This window comes from Heliangelus exortis, chromosome 14, assembly GCF_036169615.1.
Source record: "Heliangelus exortis chromosome 14, bHelExo1.hap1, whole genome shotgun sequence".
NCBI lineage: Eukaryota > Metazoa > Chordata > Aves > Apodiformes > Trochilidae > Heliangelus > Heliangelus exortis.
Genome location: NC_092435.1, coordinates 11,388,887 through 11,402,731, shown reverse-complemented (window position 1 = coordinate 11,402,731; position 13,845 = coordinate 11,388,887). Strand labels below are relative to the sequence as shown.

General features: G+C 50.4%; 1 protein-coding gene and 1 long non-coding RNA gene across 3 annotated transcripts in view; one reads left to right on the top strand and one right to left on the bottom strand.

Moving 5' to 3' along the window:
- The window catches only part of BRWD3 (bromodomain and WD repeat domain containing 3), a 50,363-nt gene extending 40,329 nt beyond the window's left edge, over positions 1-10,034 (bottom strand). For both annotated transcript variants that reach the window (XM_071757977.1, XM_071757978.1), the window contains exons 1-5: positions 9,763-10,034; positions 9,598-9,656; positions 9,449-9,478; positions 9,105-9,164; positions 757-907 (exon numbers count right to left, since the gene is read on the bottom strand). In XM_071757977.1, coding sequence (XP_071614078.1) covers positions 757-907; positions 9,105-9,164; positions 9,449-9,478; positions 9,598-9,656; positions 9,763-9,799 — 337 coding nt within the window. In that variant the 5' untranslated portion in view covers positions 9,800-10,034. The remainder of the gene's footprint in view (positions 1-756; positions 908-9,104; positions 9,165-9,448; positions 9,479-9,597; positions 9,657-9,762) is intronic.
- On the top strand, positions 9,371-11,198 carry LOC139802647 (uncharacterized). Its single transcript, XR_011728734.1, has 3 exons — positions 9,371-9,505; positions 9,617-9,645; positions 11,067-11,198. It is a non-coding gene; the product is annotated as an uncharacterized lncRNA (long non-coding RNA).
- The last annotated feature ends 2,647 nt before the right edge of the window (positions 11,199-13,845 follow it).

The following is a 13,845-nucleotide window of genomic DNA, read 5'->3' as shown; positions in this document are numbered from 1 at the left end:
AGCCTCTCGCAGGCACAAATAGGTTCTGGTTCCTACAGAGAGGAAGTGGCAGGGGCATGGAGCGGGGAGGGAAGGGAGGAACCACTCCTTTCAATAGCAGATGGCTCTCAGATCTGTTGATCTGTAACACAAAACTGTGCTCTGAGGATCATTATCTCAAGCAGAGCAGTTTTCAAAAGGCCCAGGACTGGTACACTATTCATGAGAGGAATGGGGGCTTTCCTTCAAATTAACTTTAAGCCAGGACAAGCAGGAATTATCCATGGAGAATCAGTCTCTCCTCCTCCCACTCTCTAAATGCTGCCCCAAATGTTACCCCACCCTCCAAGCTGACATCTGCCTGCACAGCCAGGGCACCAAATAATGGAACAAATCAGCCTGAAAAATAGCCCAGCAAAATATAGAGACTGCTGGCTTGGTTTAGACACAGGGCCATGTGTCTAAAACCAAAAAAAAAAACCCCAAAAGGCTGTGTTTCAGATGGATGAGATCTCTGCTCTGGTTTATCAAAGGCAGAGGAAACAAGAAACAAGGTCAGGCAACTGTGGGCAAGAGCTGCTTCAAGCATTTTCAAGCAAAGAAAGATGTTCATAACATGGGAAGTAATAACTGCACCTTAACAAGGCTGCAACAAGAAAGCAGGAGCTGACAAGTGTAGGAAACAAAGGCAGAGGTCATGCAAACATACACAGAACCCAAACAAGACTTTGTGGACAGGAAAATAAAACTGAATCACACAGAAATTGAGAATCTTACCTTTTGCTGCCCTTAACAGAGACTGGCGCCCAACACCTAGCAAGGTCTGCACCCCCAGGACACTCTGTGGGATTTCCTTGTCCAAAAGGGGTCCAAGTCTCTCACAGATCCTAAGAAGATAATCCGGAGGGATGTGTGCATTGACAGCCACCTAAACATAGAAATAATGCAGATGTTTGAAACGTGTTCTGGTTTTGCTTCCATGCTTTCCTGCTTGAGCATTAAACACAGATCTTGCAAGCAAATCTAAACCCCCTGAAAACTCCTCAGAATTAATTATCCCAAAGATGTCTTTTCAAGTGATACAGTGTTGGAAAAGTCAGACCAGAAATTCCAGGTGGTAGCAGCTACAGGTGTAATTCAGGATATCCCTCAACAAACAAAAATACCTGAAACTCAAGAGTTTCCAGTGCAATACTCTGATGAAACAAAGGATTGCCTGGAGACTTTTTTAAGTCTTTTTTACCCTTTGGTTCATTCTTTTCTCATTTCTTGTGAAACACCCTTGCCAGACGCTCACATTACTGTAAGAAGCAGATGTGCCTAAAAACCCTAAAAATTACCCTGAAAGCAATACTCAGTTCTCCAGTTTTTAGCTAGTAGGAGTAGATATCTTGAAGAGCCACATGTGAATGCTCCCAATTTGTCATGTTGAGGAAGCATTCTTCTTTTTTCCCCTCCAGAGACTGCTGTCTATGGAGAGACATTTGCTTTTCCACCAGCCTGTTCTTCAAACAGCAAATCAATTGTGCCTCACTCTCCAGAATGTCCTGCATTTCCCTGATTTCTCCCCTGTTTGCTATCTGGCAGCAAAAGCACAAAATCAGAGCTTACTTAGCTCCATCAACACAGGACACACAGCCACATCCATCTCCTTTTTAAAAAACAACAGCTGAGTAATAGCTCCTGAGTACCTGTGACTGACAATGGGAAGCACAGTTGTATCTGCTGCGATATTATGGAGAATGAGATTGTCCCAAACCAGCTTTTTGTTTTGTCAGACCACAAACTGATGCCAAATAACAGTGAAGCTGACTGAAAAGGGGCAGAACACTGCTCCCTGAACAGAAATAACAGTGGCCATGTGCCTGCCTACATCCCTCTCCCCTGCATGACCACTTCCAAGGTCCCCAGTCACAGTGCTGGGGGTGCTCACCACCATGCAGTTCCCTCCTGGAGGGGTAGGACAAGTGTTTGAGCAGCTGCAGAGAGACAGAATGATTCCCCAGCCTGGCTAAAACCATCACCAAGCTCCCTCCTGCATCAGCTCTGGTGTTCTTCTAGCGTGGAGAGAGCCGCTTCAGCTGTCCTGGCTGGGAACCTTCCCCCAAAAAAGGAGGAAAAGGTTTCTCTGCCAGGTTTAGACTGTGATTCACATCAGCATCAGAGCTGGGGGAAAGCAAGGACCAGCACCACTTCTGCTTTAAGCAGCAGAGCAGCATCAACCAGGCCCAGGTATCCTGGCTCCCCAGGAATCTGCCCCAGCACACTGGAGGGGAGGAGGAAAAGGTGAGTCCTTCACTCAGAACTGCTGCCAGAACATTGTTCCCTCAACCATGTCATCAAATAAATTATTACTCCATGGTCCATTGGGAAACAGCTCCTTCCAATTGGGCAGCAGCAGTGGTGCTACCAGGCTCCATGCAGTGAGTCATGTGCTGGAGAATGTAACCACCTGTGACACCAGCAGGAGCAACACCATCCCACAAAAGAGGTTTTAACTAAAACAACAAAAAAAACACACACAAAAAAAAACCCCTCAAACTCAAAGGCTTTTTCTAAGGACACATACAAATTATCATTCAGCTAAAGCCAACCAAAACTCTCCCAGTGTGAATGAAACTCTTTCAGAAAAGAGCCAGGTTTCCTCACATACCCTTAGAGTATGGCAAAGGTCTGGCTCTGGCCTTTTGATGGAACAGCAGAATTTGTACCTCTGCAGGAAAGAGGCACCTATCATATCGTGACATTTCATATCATGAGCACTGAGGAATGATCCCATGAATGGAGTCTGTTCCCATGAATGCTCTCTTGCACTGACTCATTTCTTTAACCACTCTTTTTTTTTCCCCAAACCACAGAGTTCCAAAATTCCGTCGGTGCCTCCCCAACTGTAGGGCCAGGGGAGTTCAGTGAATGAGCATGAATTGTCTGTCATGGTAAAATAAGTGATATAACACAGGTCACCAGGAGAGAAAACGATTATCCAAACTTTTGTACCTACCTACTGTTCTTACTCATTCCTAAAATGATATCAAATGCATTCATGCCATGAAACATTTTATTATCCTGCACCAGCCTCCCTTCAGCATCCCAGGGATCTGAAACAAAGGCAATTCTAAAGAGAGAACCTGCAATTTGAGAAAAGCTGAGTATGAAATCCTTTTTTTACACCTCTGATAATTAGTAACATGCTTCTCAGTCAATTCTAGCAACTTATCAAGCTTAAGATTAAAAGATATATATATATATGTAAAAAAGAAGAACCAATCTAGAAGCTGTGGAATTTTACTTCTAGGGCAGCAGATAAAAAAAACTCCAAAAAAAAAAAAAAACCAACAAACCATACCACTCTCTATGGAAACAAAATTTTACAGAAAGCCCAAACAACTCTCCTAGTGCAATGCAGCAAAATGCTTCCCCTTTTGCCAGGAGCACTCTGTTTTTGAAGTATTTTATGTCTAGAGAGAGGTGTTGAATTAAGCCTGGCAGCAAATCTCCTGCTGTGGAGAGAGTTACTCACCAAGCAGCCCTGACTAACTCACTGGAAAGGGACTCAGTTGCTTCAAGATCCCCAGATTAAGCCACAGTTTTATGGGAGAGGGAGAGAACATCAGACTGGGCAGCATTCCAAGATAAAAGGTGGACATGCCAGCCTCTGGGATGTGGCAGCTCTCTGCTCGTGCCTGGTGGTCATTTGCCTGGGACAATCCAGAGGTTCTCCAGCAGCTCAGGATCCCAGACATCTCCTTGATCAACACTCATAGCAGGAAAAGCTGGCAAATCCATCACGAGTGAGCTGCCCCAGCATCCAGATTTTAGTGCAGAGTTTTATGAGATTGTAAACTTTCCTCAAAGAGGTTTCATGTGGAGCACCCTGCCCAGAGCAGGCACATATCAAAGGGATTTCCCTAACATATCCTGCTCCCCAGATTCTCCACCTGCCATCAGAACCATGCCATGCCACAGCAGAAAGGCTGCACCACACTCCTTTCCCTGCACATTTTCCTGTTTCCACAAGCCAAAGCAGCCCAAATACGTAGCCCTCAACCTGAATATTATCACTGTTGTTACTACCAAACAGCCACAGAGGAAGGCAGCAATAGCAGCAAATTCTCTTTTTTTTTTTTTCTGTAATAACTTCCAGATAAAAATGCTCAAGCCACAGCCCAGAGCATATTCTACTCTCAGATTCCCTAAAGAACTTGAAACAAAAATCCTGCCTTTCACCTCTACATGAGATAGCTGTGAATGGACTTTAAGTATCTTCCCAAAACGTGAAGCTGAGAAGACAAAACAGTTGATAAAAAGGCAGACAAGATGAAAAAAGGCAAAGCTTAGCATCAGTTACAGCCACACTTCTCAGAGTATTCTACTCCATGCAGCAAAACTAAACAATGGCAAGGATACTGTCAACCCCTAGGATATGTATTTTAAAAAATTTTAGAATATTAAAAAATATTTTAGAAAATTAGGGAAAAAATTGAAGATGAATAATGGAGGCCAATAACATGCTTAAGAAGAGCTCTGAAAAGAGCATGTTAAAATAATGCACAAGAGCTGAAAGCATGCTAAGCAAAAGCAAATTCTGCACTCTGGGATAAATTACAAAGAGGAAAATGTTTTGTTGCCTTAAAAAGTGAAAGATCCTGTAAAGATTAAAGTGTGAGAGCACAAGACTGCCACAGCACCAGGGAAGAGTCCTCTGACACAGTAACCACCCAGGTCTTGGGGACCTGAGCATTTTCAGGGAAGTCAAACCCCTAAACCTGTTTATGCTTCTGCTGTTAAAAGTGTTGCCACATAAATCTCAAGGACTCCTGAGCAAAGAGTTCACACCAGGCAGCTAAGAAGGAGGCAAGAAGCTTGTTGAAAAAATAACAAAATCCCCTGTTATGAGTGCTGGCAATTGCTCTTCCAAGGAAGCTTTCAATAAACACGAAGCAAACAGACAAACAAACAAAGACTTTTGGTGATTACTACTTATTATAAGATGTCTGTCTCTTTGGGAAGCCCAGGGAGACCTTGCTCCAGACTAAATTTGCTGGAAGAGCTGAATAAAGGGAGTAACCCAGGGAGCAACCCAGACCCTGTAGGGCTGCTCCATCCCCTGGGCAGGCAGTTGTCCATCAGCAGCAGATTTCTGACCCCCAGGCAGTCAGACACCACTTCTCTCATTTGCCAAAAACACCAATCAATGTGGAATCCATTGACAACCCCAACAAAAAGCAGCAGAGGAGACCAAGAGGACCAAAGCAGCTGAGCAAGCAGGAAATGACTCAAGACCTCAAATAGGGAATCTCAGCAAAAGGAAGCTCAGAGACTGGACTTGCAAAAAATGCCAGCAGTATGCAAATACACATTAATTTTAAAAGCTCTTGTTCACTCAGTTCCCCCAGAGAGAATGGGTCGGAAGCACCAGATGACATTTTCCTGAGGTGACAAAACTGTAACATTTATCTCCTGCTAATGCCTGGCTTGGCCATCTCTATAAATAACAAAACCTCTGACTGGGAGCTGGTTTAAAATCAATGCAGATGAGGAAGGCAGAAACTCAGAGCCAAACCCCAGGAGCTGTTCCATACCAGCACAGCCAGTCACAGAAGCAAGTTCTCCTCAACAGTCCAACAATCACTGATTTTGCAGGTTTTCCTGCAAATTACAAACATCTTCAGCACAAAGAACAAATAGAGCTGAGCCAGAAGAGACAGCCCTTCCAAAAAAAAAAAAAAAAAAAAAAAAAAAAACAACAACTAAAAAACCCAACAAAACTTCTTGAAAACCAGAGCAGAGCCAGACATCTTTATCAGGAATGAAGAGGGATAATTTTGAACAGCAGTCTCTTGAAGACTCTTCTGATCAACTGAGTGGGTTCAACTTGACTTGTCTGTACAACAGCTGCCTCCACACTCAACTGCTATGGTTAATTGAAAGTAAAAGGTCTAATTGTGTGGAAGTTTGACAGACCCTCCCCTTTACAAACACCTTTCATGCCTCAAGACCACCAGCAGGCTGTAACACAGTAAAAACTGCTTTGGAGTACACCTGGATGATTGCCTCAGACAGGCAGGCACATGTTGCACATAAAAAGTACTTCACAGTGGAAAAAAAGCTGAAAAGACAAAGGGAACACAAATGCACATAAACTACTGCTCTCTGGGTGGTTTTGCTTGCTGGGCATGATTCTTCTTAGCATGTCTTAAATTCCCCTCCTGCCTCGTAGTACCTGACATTTAAAGACCAAGTTCAAATAAAAATAAAAAAAATAGTAAAAAGAAATCTCAACAGGGAATTTTCAGATCTTGACTAAAGGCTGGAGTGAAGAGGGAGTAACTACTCCCTATGGTTGTTACATCTGTATGGTTTCCAAAAGCACAAAGAGCAGTAACAACACCCCCAATGGCAGTAAGATACCCTCAACTTTCTGTAAGATACCAACCTGAAGGGATAAACTGAGAATGGAAAACAAAATTGAAACCTCAGCAATTACAAGAAATGCTTTCTCAATTTCCCAAAGCAGAATGTTGGGACAAGAAACAAACAAGAAATTCTGGGTTTGTAAACTTTCCTTGGGTGTGATTACCTCAAGCCTGGCTGGAGGTGAACACCAGGGTAGGGCTTGTAACTCTATTTGGTTTTCTGTCTGACAGTGTTGAAAAAGAAGCAAGAGGTAGGAAAAAAAAAAAAAAAACAACTTTACCCTCAATTTCTAAAACCACTTATTTTTGGTTCATTATGTGCCTGAGATAAGTAAAAGGAAGGTCAGAGTTGCTCATGTCCTTCACAACCCTGGCTTTGTTCTGAACATTGCATTCAGACATCCAGCTAGCCCTGAAGCTGAGTAGCTCAGGTTAATATACAATCATCTGCAACCCATGGTCCAAATTCCAAACACATCAGAGCCCAAGGAATGTGAGGAAAAAAGGCCATTCTTCAGCATCTTCAACAGTAAAAGGTCCAGCCTGAGGATTAACAGCAGCTCAGTCCATCTCACCTAACATCAACCTCTCATTGTGATGATTCATCTATAGTTCTGCTCCTTACTGCAAATCACTCAACAGTTAAATAATATTAGATCAAAAGGTAGGCTAAAAGGATTAATTTCTGCCCATTAATTTAAGCCAGAGGAAAAAAAAAAAACAAAACTAAATTTTGATAATTCTGTACAGTGAGAAGCAATTTGCCATTCAGCTCAAGCCTCACTTCACAACAGTTTGCCTCCTGTTTCTGAAATTTTAAAGACAGGGTTTCAACACCACCATCTAATACACAGAGAAAAGGTTTTCAGGGTTTTTTCTCTCTGTGCCCCACAGAAGGAAAAATTGTATACAGAAATGTAACTGATGAAGCCAAACCCATATGTCTGAAATCAGACTTCATGCTGCCACTGCTAAGATTCCTTAGTCACAAGCTAACCCTGAAACCACCTCTAGTGAGACTTCAGGTCCTCTAGGAAGCTCAGACAGCATCAAAATGTACTCAATGCAGTACTTACTCAGTTTCTCAATACACAGGCCCTGGGATTATCCACAGGAGGCATGATGAAGCATAATGTTCATCTTAAATTCCTAACACACCTTGGAAAGGGAAAGGCAGCAGGTACCAATGTCTCATCTCAGCACAAGCAGCTCTCTCCTCTGCACCTCAGCTTCTACAATATTGCCAAAGTGGAAAACTAACTCTTGAGCAAGCTACACAACAGTTTGAGCAACAGTCCTGTGGAAACTCTCACATCACCACATCACTGGGAAAGCTGAGGATTGGCCTTTCAGCTCCTTCCAGGCGAGGACACAGCGATGGTGACGTGTGTGGTGCACAGCAATATCAGAATTGGTGAATTCACAACATTCCAGCTGCAAAGCACTACACCAGCGCTGGATGTTATCATCCAGAGCTCCCGGAACCCAAAACAAAGCTATTTACACCCAGAATGGCTTTCCAGGCAGGCAGAACCAGGAGCATCCCAGGGGGGCAAAGAGCCACCCCCCCTTCCCTGGGCAGGGCCTTTCCCAGCGACATCCACACCATTTATACCTAACAAAAGCAGACGCTCCCTGCATTTCAGAGGCTTTTCACCGTTTCAATATGACATTTCCTAAAAAAACCCCAAACCCAACCCTTTTTTTTTTTTTTCCTTTTTTGGGGGGGGATGTAATTAAAGCAGGCCTAGCCTCCCGCTGAGGCACGGGGCTGCAGTCACCAGAGGCCGGGAATCCCAGCCCCGCAGCTCTGCCCGCAGACGGGCCCGGCCGCACGTCGACATCTTAATCCTCCCCCTCTCTTATCCCCCCCCGCCGGGCCCGCACCGCCCCCCGGGACCGGCACCGGGACCGGGCCGTGACAGGAACCCGCTCCCGGCGGCCTCCTCCGCCCCACGGACCGGGATGTTTTGCCCACTAAACGCCGTTTTGGGGAAGGGGGGATCTCAGCCGCGGCTCCATCAGCCCCAGGAGGATGAAGGGGTTAAGGGGGGGGGGGGGGTGTCTGTCAAACCCCCGCCCCGGGAAGCGGCGGGGGAACGGGGGCCGCCGCGTTGCCAGACCCGGCCCAAGCGACCCGGGAGGCCGCGGAGAAACCGCCCCCCGCCCCGGTTGAGGAGCGAGTAGGGCGGCGGAGGGGTAAAAACCGAAGGGTTTTTGTGGGGTCCGTGTCTGTGTGAGGAAGGGGGTGACCGGAGCCCCCCGCCCCATCCCTCCCTGCCAGTTCCTCCGCGACGCCGCAGCCAATCAGCTGCCGCCTTTCATCGCCGAGCGCCGCTTTCCGGTTTGTAAGACGCGGCGCCATTGGCCAGGCCGGGCCCCGGGACGTGCCCTCAGATAACCCCTCCCGGCCCCACAATAGCCCCGCGCCGCTCACCCGGACCCCGAGAAGCCCCCGAGTAGCCCCCGCGGGGACCCCCACAGCCCCCATGGGTCCCGCAAAACCCCGGCCCGGCAGTGCCTCCCCTCCCCGTCGCACACACACACCGTCCCCGTCCCTCCCCCCACCTCGGTCCCGGCCGCGGCCTCGGAAGGGCGCAGCCCCGTGAGGGAGAACGAAGGGGAGCGGGGAGGGGAGGGGGGGTAGCGGCGGAGGAACGGGGGACCGGGGGAACTTCTCCGGGAATTGGGGAGGGAAACTCGGCTCACCAGGTCCTCGAAACTCCGGCGGTGCTCCTTGCCCTGCCAGTCCAGGCGCCGGGGGATCAGCTGCGGGAGGGAGACGGGGACAGAAGCGGCCGTCAGACCCCGTCGGGTCCAAGGGGAGCCCCCGCCGGTGCCAGCCCGCCCCGGGGAGGAGCAGCCCCTCCGCCGCTACCCCCCCACACCCTCCCCCGGCCCCGCAGCGGGGGCACCCGCGGCCTCCCGCAGGCTTTCCCGCAGCCCCGGGAGGAGATGGGCTGGGTAAGACGGGGCAGGACAACCCCCGGCTCCCCGTCCGTCCCCCCCCGTCCCCCGGGCTTCCCCCGTCCTGCCGGGGCGGGCGCCCTTACCTGGTGCTCCTCCAGCTCCTCCACCAGCACCTGGGGACAGACGGACACACAAAGGACGTGAGTCCGGCGCCCGCAAAGCAGCGGCTCCCCCGCCCGCCACCCTCCTACCCCGGCCCGGCCCGGCCGGAGCCCCCGGTTCCCCCGCTCACCTGAGCTGATTTCTTGCAGGGTCCGGACTGCAGGAACCGGGCGATCAGGTAATAGAGCTCTGCGGGGAGGGGGAGACGAGGGGAAGGGAGAAGGGGAGACGGTTACAAGGAGGGGGCTCGGCCGGCGGGGCGCAGGGCAGCCCCCCCGCCGCCAGCGATACCCACCGGCTTCGAGCTGGGTCGGGGCGGCCGCCGTCGCCATCCTCCTCAGGAGGCCCGAGGGGGAGGGGAAGGTGGCGGATGGGCGCCCCGAAGGAGACGCCGCTCCTACTGCTGCCGAGCCCCCATGGAGGAGCCCCGCTGCCTTTTCGCGGCGTTAGCCCCGGTCCGGTTCCCGCCCGGGTTCATCGCATCGCCGGCCGCCCCATGGCTTATCCCGGCCCGAGAGGAGCAGCCGCCGAGCAGGGTGCAGGGCGCGCCGCCCGCCGCACGGGGGCGATGCGGGGCCGGAGGCGGCGGAGAGGGAAGCGGGGCCGGGGAGGGAGGGGCCGGGGACGGAAGCGCCGGGGCGGAAGGGAGGGGCCGTGACGCACGAGGACGGCGCGCGGCGTCAGCGCGGCACTTCCGGGCGGAAGCTGAGGGAGGGAGGAAGAGGAAAAGGCGGAAAAGGAAGAGGCGGAAGGGCCGCGGCCGGGCCTGAGGGCACCCAGGGCACTCATCCCCTCTGAGATTTCCCCCCCCCTCCCCGGCCACGTCTCCATCCCCTTCAGCCTCCCCGAGGTGCGAGGGCCTGCAGGAGGCCTCCTGCCCCCCCTCCCCCTCTCAGCTGGCAAATGGAGCCCCTCGGGGGCCTGGAGGGCAATGAGGTGTAAAATGAAGCTGGGGCTCCTGGTCAAGCAGGACAAGGGGTGTGTCGTGTGGAGGGGAGAGGCAGGAAAAGGCCGGCAGACCTGGCTGAGCTGTAGGGAAAGGTGTGAGGAGGTGCTGGGTACAGAAGGGTCCAGAGTGGAAGATGCTGGAGGGCCAAATTAAAACTGCTTTGCTCCCAGCATCCAGGAAATAAAGCTAGGATTAATATGGCTGCTGTTCTCCGGGAAGAAGGGGTTCAGCACCACTTACTGTAAGGGGAAACAAATACTTCATCCCATGGGAAGCATCCCGACAAAGCTCGGGAGGTTTGTGTCACTTGAGCGATCAGTTGCTGAAACAGAGGAAGTGAACTGACAACACTCTTGAGTGTGAAGCTGTGTTTTGCCACCCAGACCACCTGCCATGTGGTGTGAGAACTCCCTGAGCCTCGGCAGCTTAACAATCCCTGTTGGTGCTGGAAAATCAGCCAGCTCATCCTCGTGCTTGGGATACCAAGGGCTGAATCATCCTCAGGCACTGCTGTTACAACAAGGTGAAGGATCCTTTCATTTTTAGCATGAGTTCAGAGCAGCTTCTCCTGGGGAGGCTTTCTCAGTGCTGGCCCAGAGCTCCTCCTGCTGTTGCCCTGGGGGGGGATGTTCTTCCTCTCCTCGGGAAAGCTTCCAGGTACCTGACCCGGTGCCAGCAGCTCCAGAGAAGGATTGGGGTGCTTTGAGCTTCAGCTGCTCCAGAGTTCACCCGTGGAGGTTCCTCACGTTGTGCCACCAGCGGGTTACCTGCCTGCTGGGTGGACCTCATCCCTTCTCCATCCTCTGAAGTTCTCAGGTTTCTAGTTGAGAATTTAAAGATGGTTTTTAAATCCCTCACCGTGCTGGCTCTGGGAATCTGTTTTAGGGAGGATTCACTGCTGGAAGTGCCACCTGCCCAAACCTCTGTTCTGGGGGTAACAACTCTCCCACCTTCCCAGAGTTCCCACTGCTTTAATCTGCCCCTCTGCAAACCCAGCTGCAGCCAGAAATGCACAAATCTGCAGCACAGCTGCTGCCAATCAGAATAAATCCAGAAAGTTTGGAGTGGAAAGGAGCAGGTGTGTCACGTTCTGCCTTTCCCTCTCAGTGGGTGCAGCTGGAACGTGGGGTCTGAGCCAGTTTGCATTGAAAGACTCCAGCAAATCAACAATTTTCAGCATTAAATTTTTTGCAGTGTTTTCTGTGCAGGTTTTTGGGTGTGTTCTGCTCAACCTGGGCCTTTCATGTCCCTGGCACACAGAGGCAGTGACTGGTGCAGGGATTCAGTGCAAGGTTTTTAACTGCTGCAGAAATAAATGGCATTTAGAAGGAATTTGGGCACTGGTGACTTTTGTAAGCAAATATGGATTGTGAGAAGTCAGGGTTTAATTTAACATCATCTGCAAACACAGCAATGGAACATCAGGTTTTGGGTTCAGACTGATTTTGGTTTTAAGGCAAAAAAAACGAGGTGAAAAATAATTAACAGTATCACAGAATCCTAGAACTGGCTGGGTTGGAAGGGACCTCAGAGCTCATCAAGTCCAACCCTTGATCCACTCCCACTGCAGTTCCCAGCCCATGGCACTGAGTGCCACATCCAGTCTCCTTTTAAATATCTCCAGGGATGGAGAATCCACCACTTCCCTGGGCAGCCCATTCCAATGCTTGATCACCCTCTCCCTAAAGAAATTCTTTCTAATGTCCAACCTAAACCACCCCTGGCACAACTTGAGACCTCTTGTGCCCTCTTGTCTTGCTGAGAGTTGCCTGGGAAAAGAGCCCAACCCCCCCCTGGCTCCAACCTCCTTTCAGAGAGTTGGAGAGAGTGATGAGGTCTCCCCTGAGCCTCCTCTTCTCCAGCCCGAACACACCCAGCTCCCTCAGCCCTTCCTCACAGGACTTGTGCTGGATCCCTTCACCAGCCCAATTGCCCTAACCAAAGAGCCTCAGGTTTTGCGGGGTAGATCTCCCGATTTCCACTCCTTCCGCCAGTTTTCTCCCTTGATAAGAGCTGTGAAATAATAACGAGGCGGCTGTTAGATATTATACAAGCCTTCTGTAGGGTTTTTTGGCTGTTTTCACGCATTTTCTCCCTCGTTTCCCTGCTGCGTCACGCCAGCCTTTCCTCTAGATGGTGCCCGAACCCCAGGAGCCGGGTGCATCCCATGGGAAAGGCTGCTGGGAAACAGGACGCCACTCGCCTTTGTTTCTAAATTTTATCTTCTGGTCGTTATCTAAACTGAGGGATGATTTCTCCCTCCTGCTGCGGGTGGGGTGTGTATTAAAATCCAGCCCTTAAAGCCTGAAATGCCCCCAGGCTGGAGCGGTGCCAGCTCCCCGGACCCATCCCCATTCCCTCTTTCTGCTGGCAGCCATTAACTGCTGGGAGCTGCTGGGAGCATCCCCGCTGAGGCTGGGGAACCTGCTTTTTGCCCGTTTCGGCAAGAAATGAAACCCCCGAACGTTTCTCCGTGTCTCTTATTTTACAGCAAAACGCGGTCCTGGAGCCAGGGAGGAGAAGCAGCTGGGAAGGGGCAGCAGGGTGTGTGTGTCCCTGGGCAGGAGCAGGAAAATAACCTCAGGATTCCAGGATTTACATGTTCAGCATCACCGAGTTGCACCTGAAAGTGTTTGTAACCCCCCCGAGTTTGATAAGCAGGAAAGTTACCATCAGTTGTAAGTGACAAGGTGGGGTTTGTTGTTGTTGCTGATCCCTCTGTCCAGGGGTTGGGTTGAGCCCCCCTGTCCTCACCCCTTCTCCTGAGATGGCCCCTGCAGGGGGCACAAAGGGGCACAAACCCCTCCTGGTATTTCCCCCTGGGGCTGATTCAGCAAGTTCCCATCCTGCCCCAGTTTGTAAAACAATCCTTTGATGTTCAGTTTGTGATCGGATGTTCAGGAAGCCACAGGGCAAAAACTCTTGCTGGAACTTTCCTCCCGCAGCACTTTTCATCCTCCTCACCCTGAGAGCAAACTGCAGGACCCCTCCCACTGCCTGGGCACCATCCTGGGGGGACCTGGCTGTCCCCAGGCTGGGGATTTGGCTCCCTACACTTCCTCATCCCCAAAGGAGATTTAAATTTTTTTTTTTTTTGCTGTGGAATCCCCCTGTTTCTGGTTTCATATTCATTTGAGCCACCTCCACCCAGACTCTGAGCTGCCTTCTCCAGGATCCAGGAGGGCAGCCCCGAGGTTCAGCCTTGTCTGGGGTGACAGAATTTCTTCCCTTGGATAATATGGATTTCACGAGCAGGCTGCCTGGTGCTGGGAACCATTTCCCTCAAATAGCTGCAAAATAAATGATGGGACATTTTCCAGTGCAATGCTGCAACCACCCAAAATACCCCAAATCCCACTGGCAAATTCACAGCCTCAGAGCAGAGTGACTGCTTTAGCAAGGCTTAGGGGGATTATGGAATTAAATTGG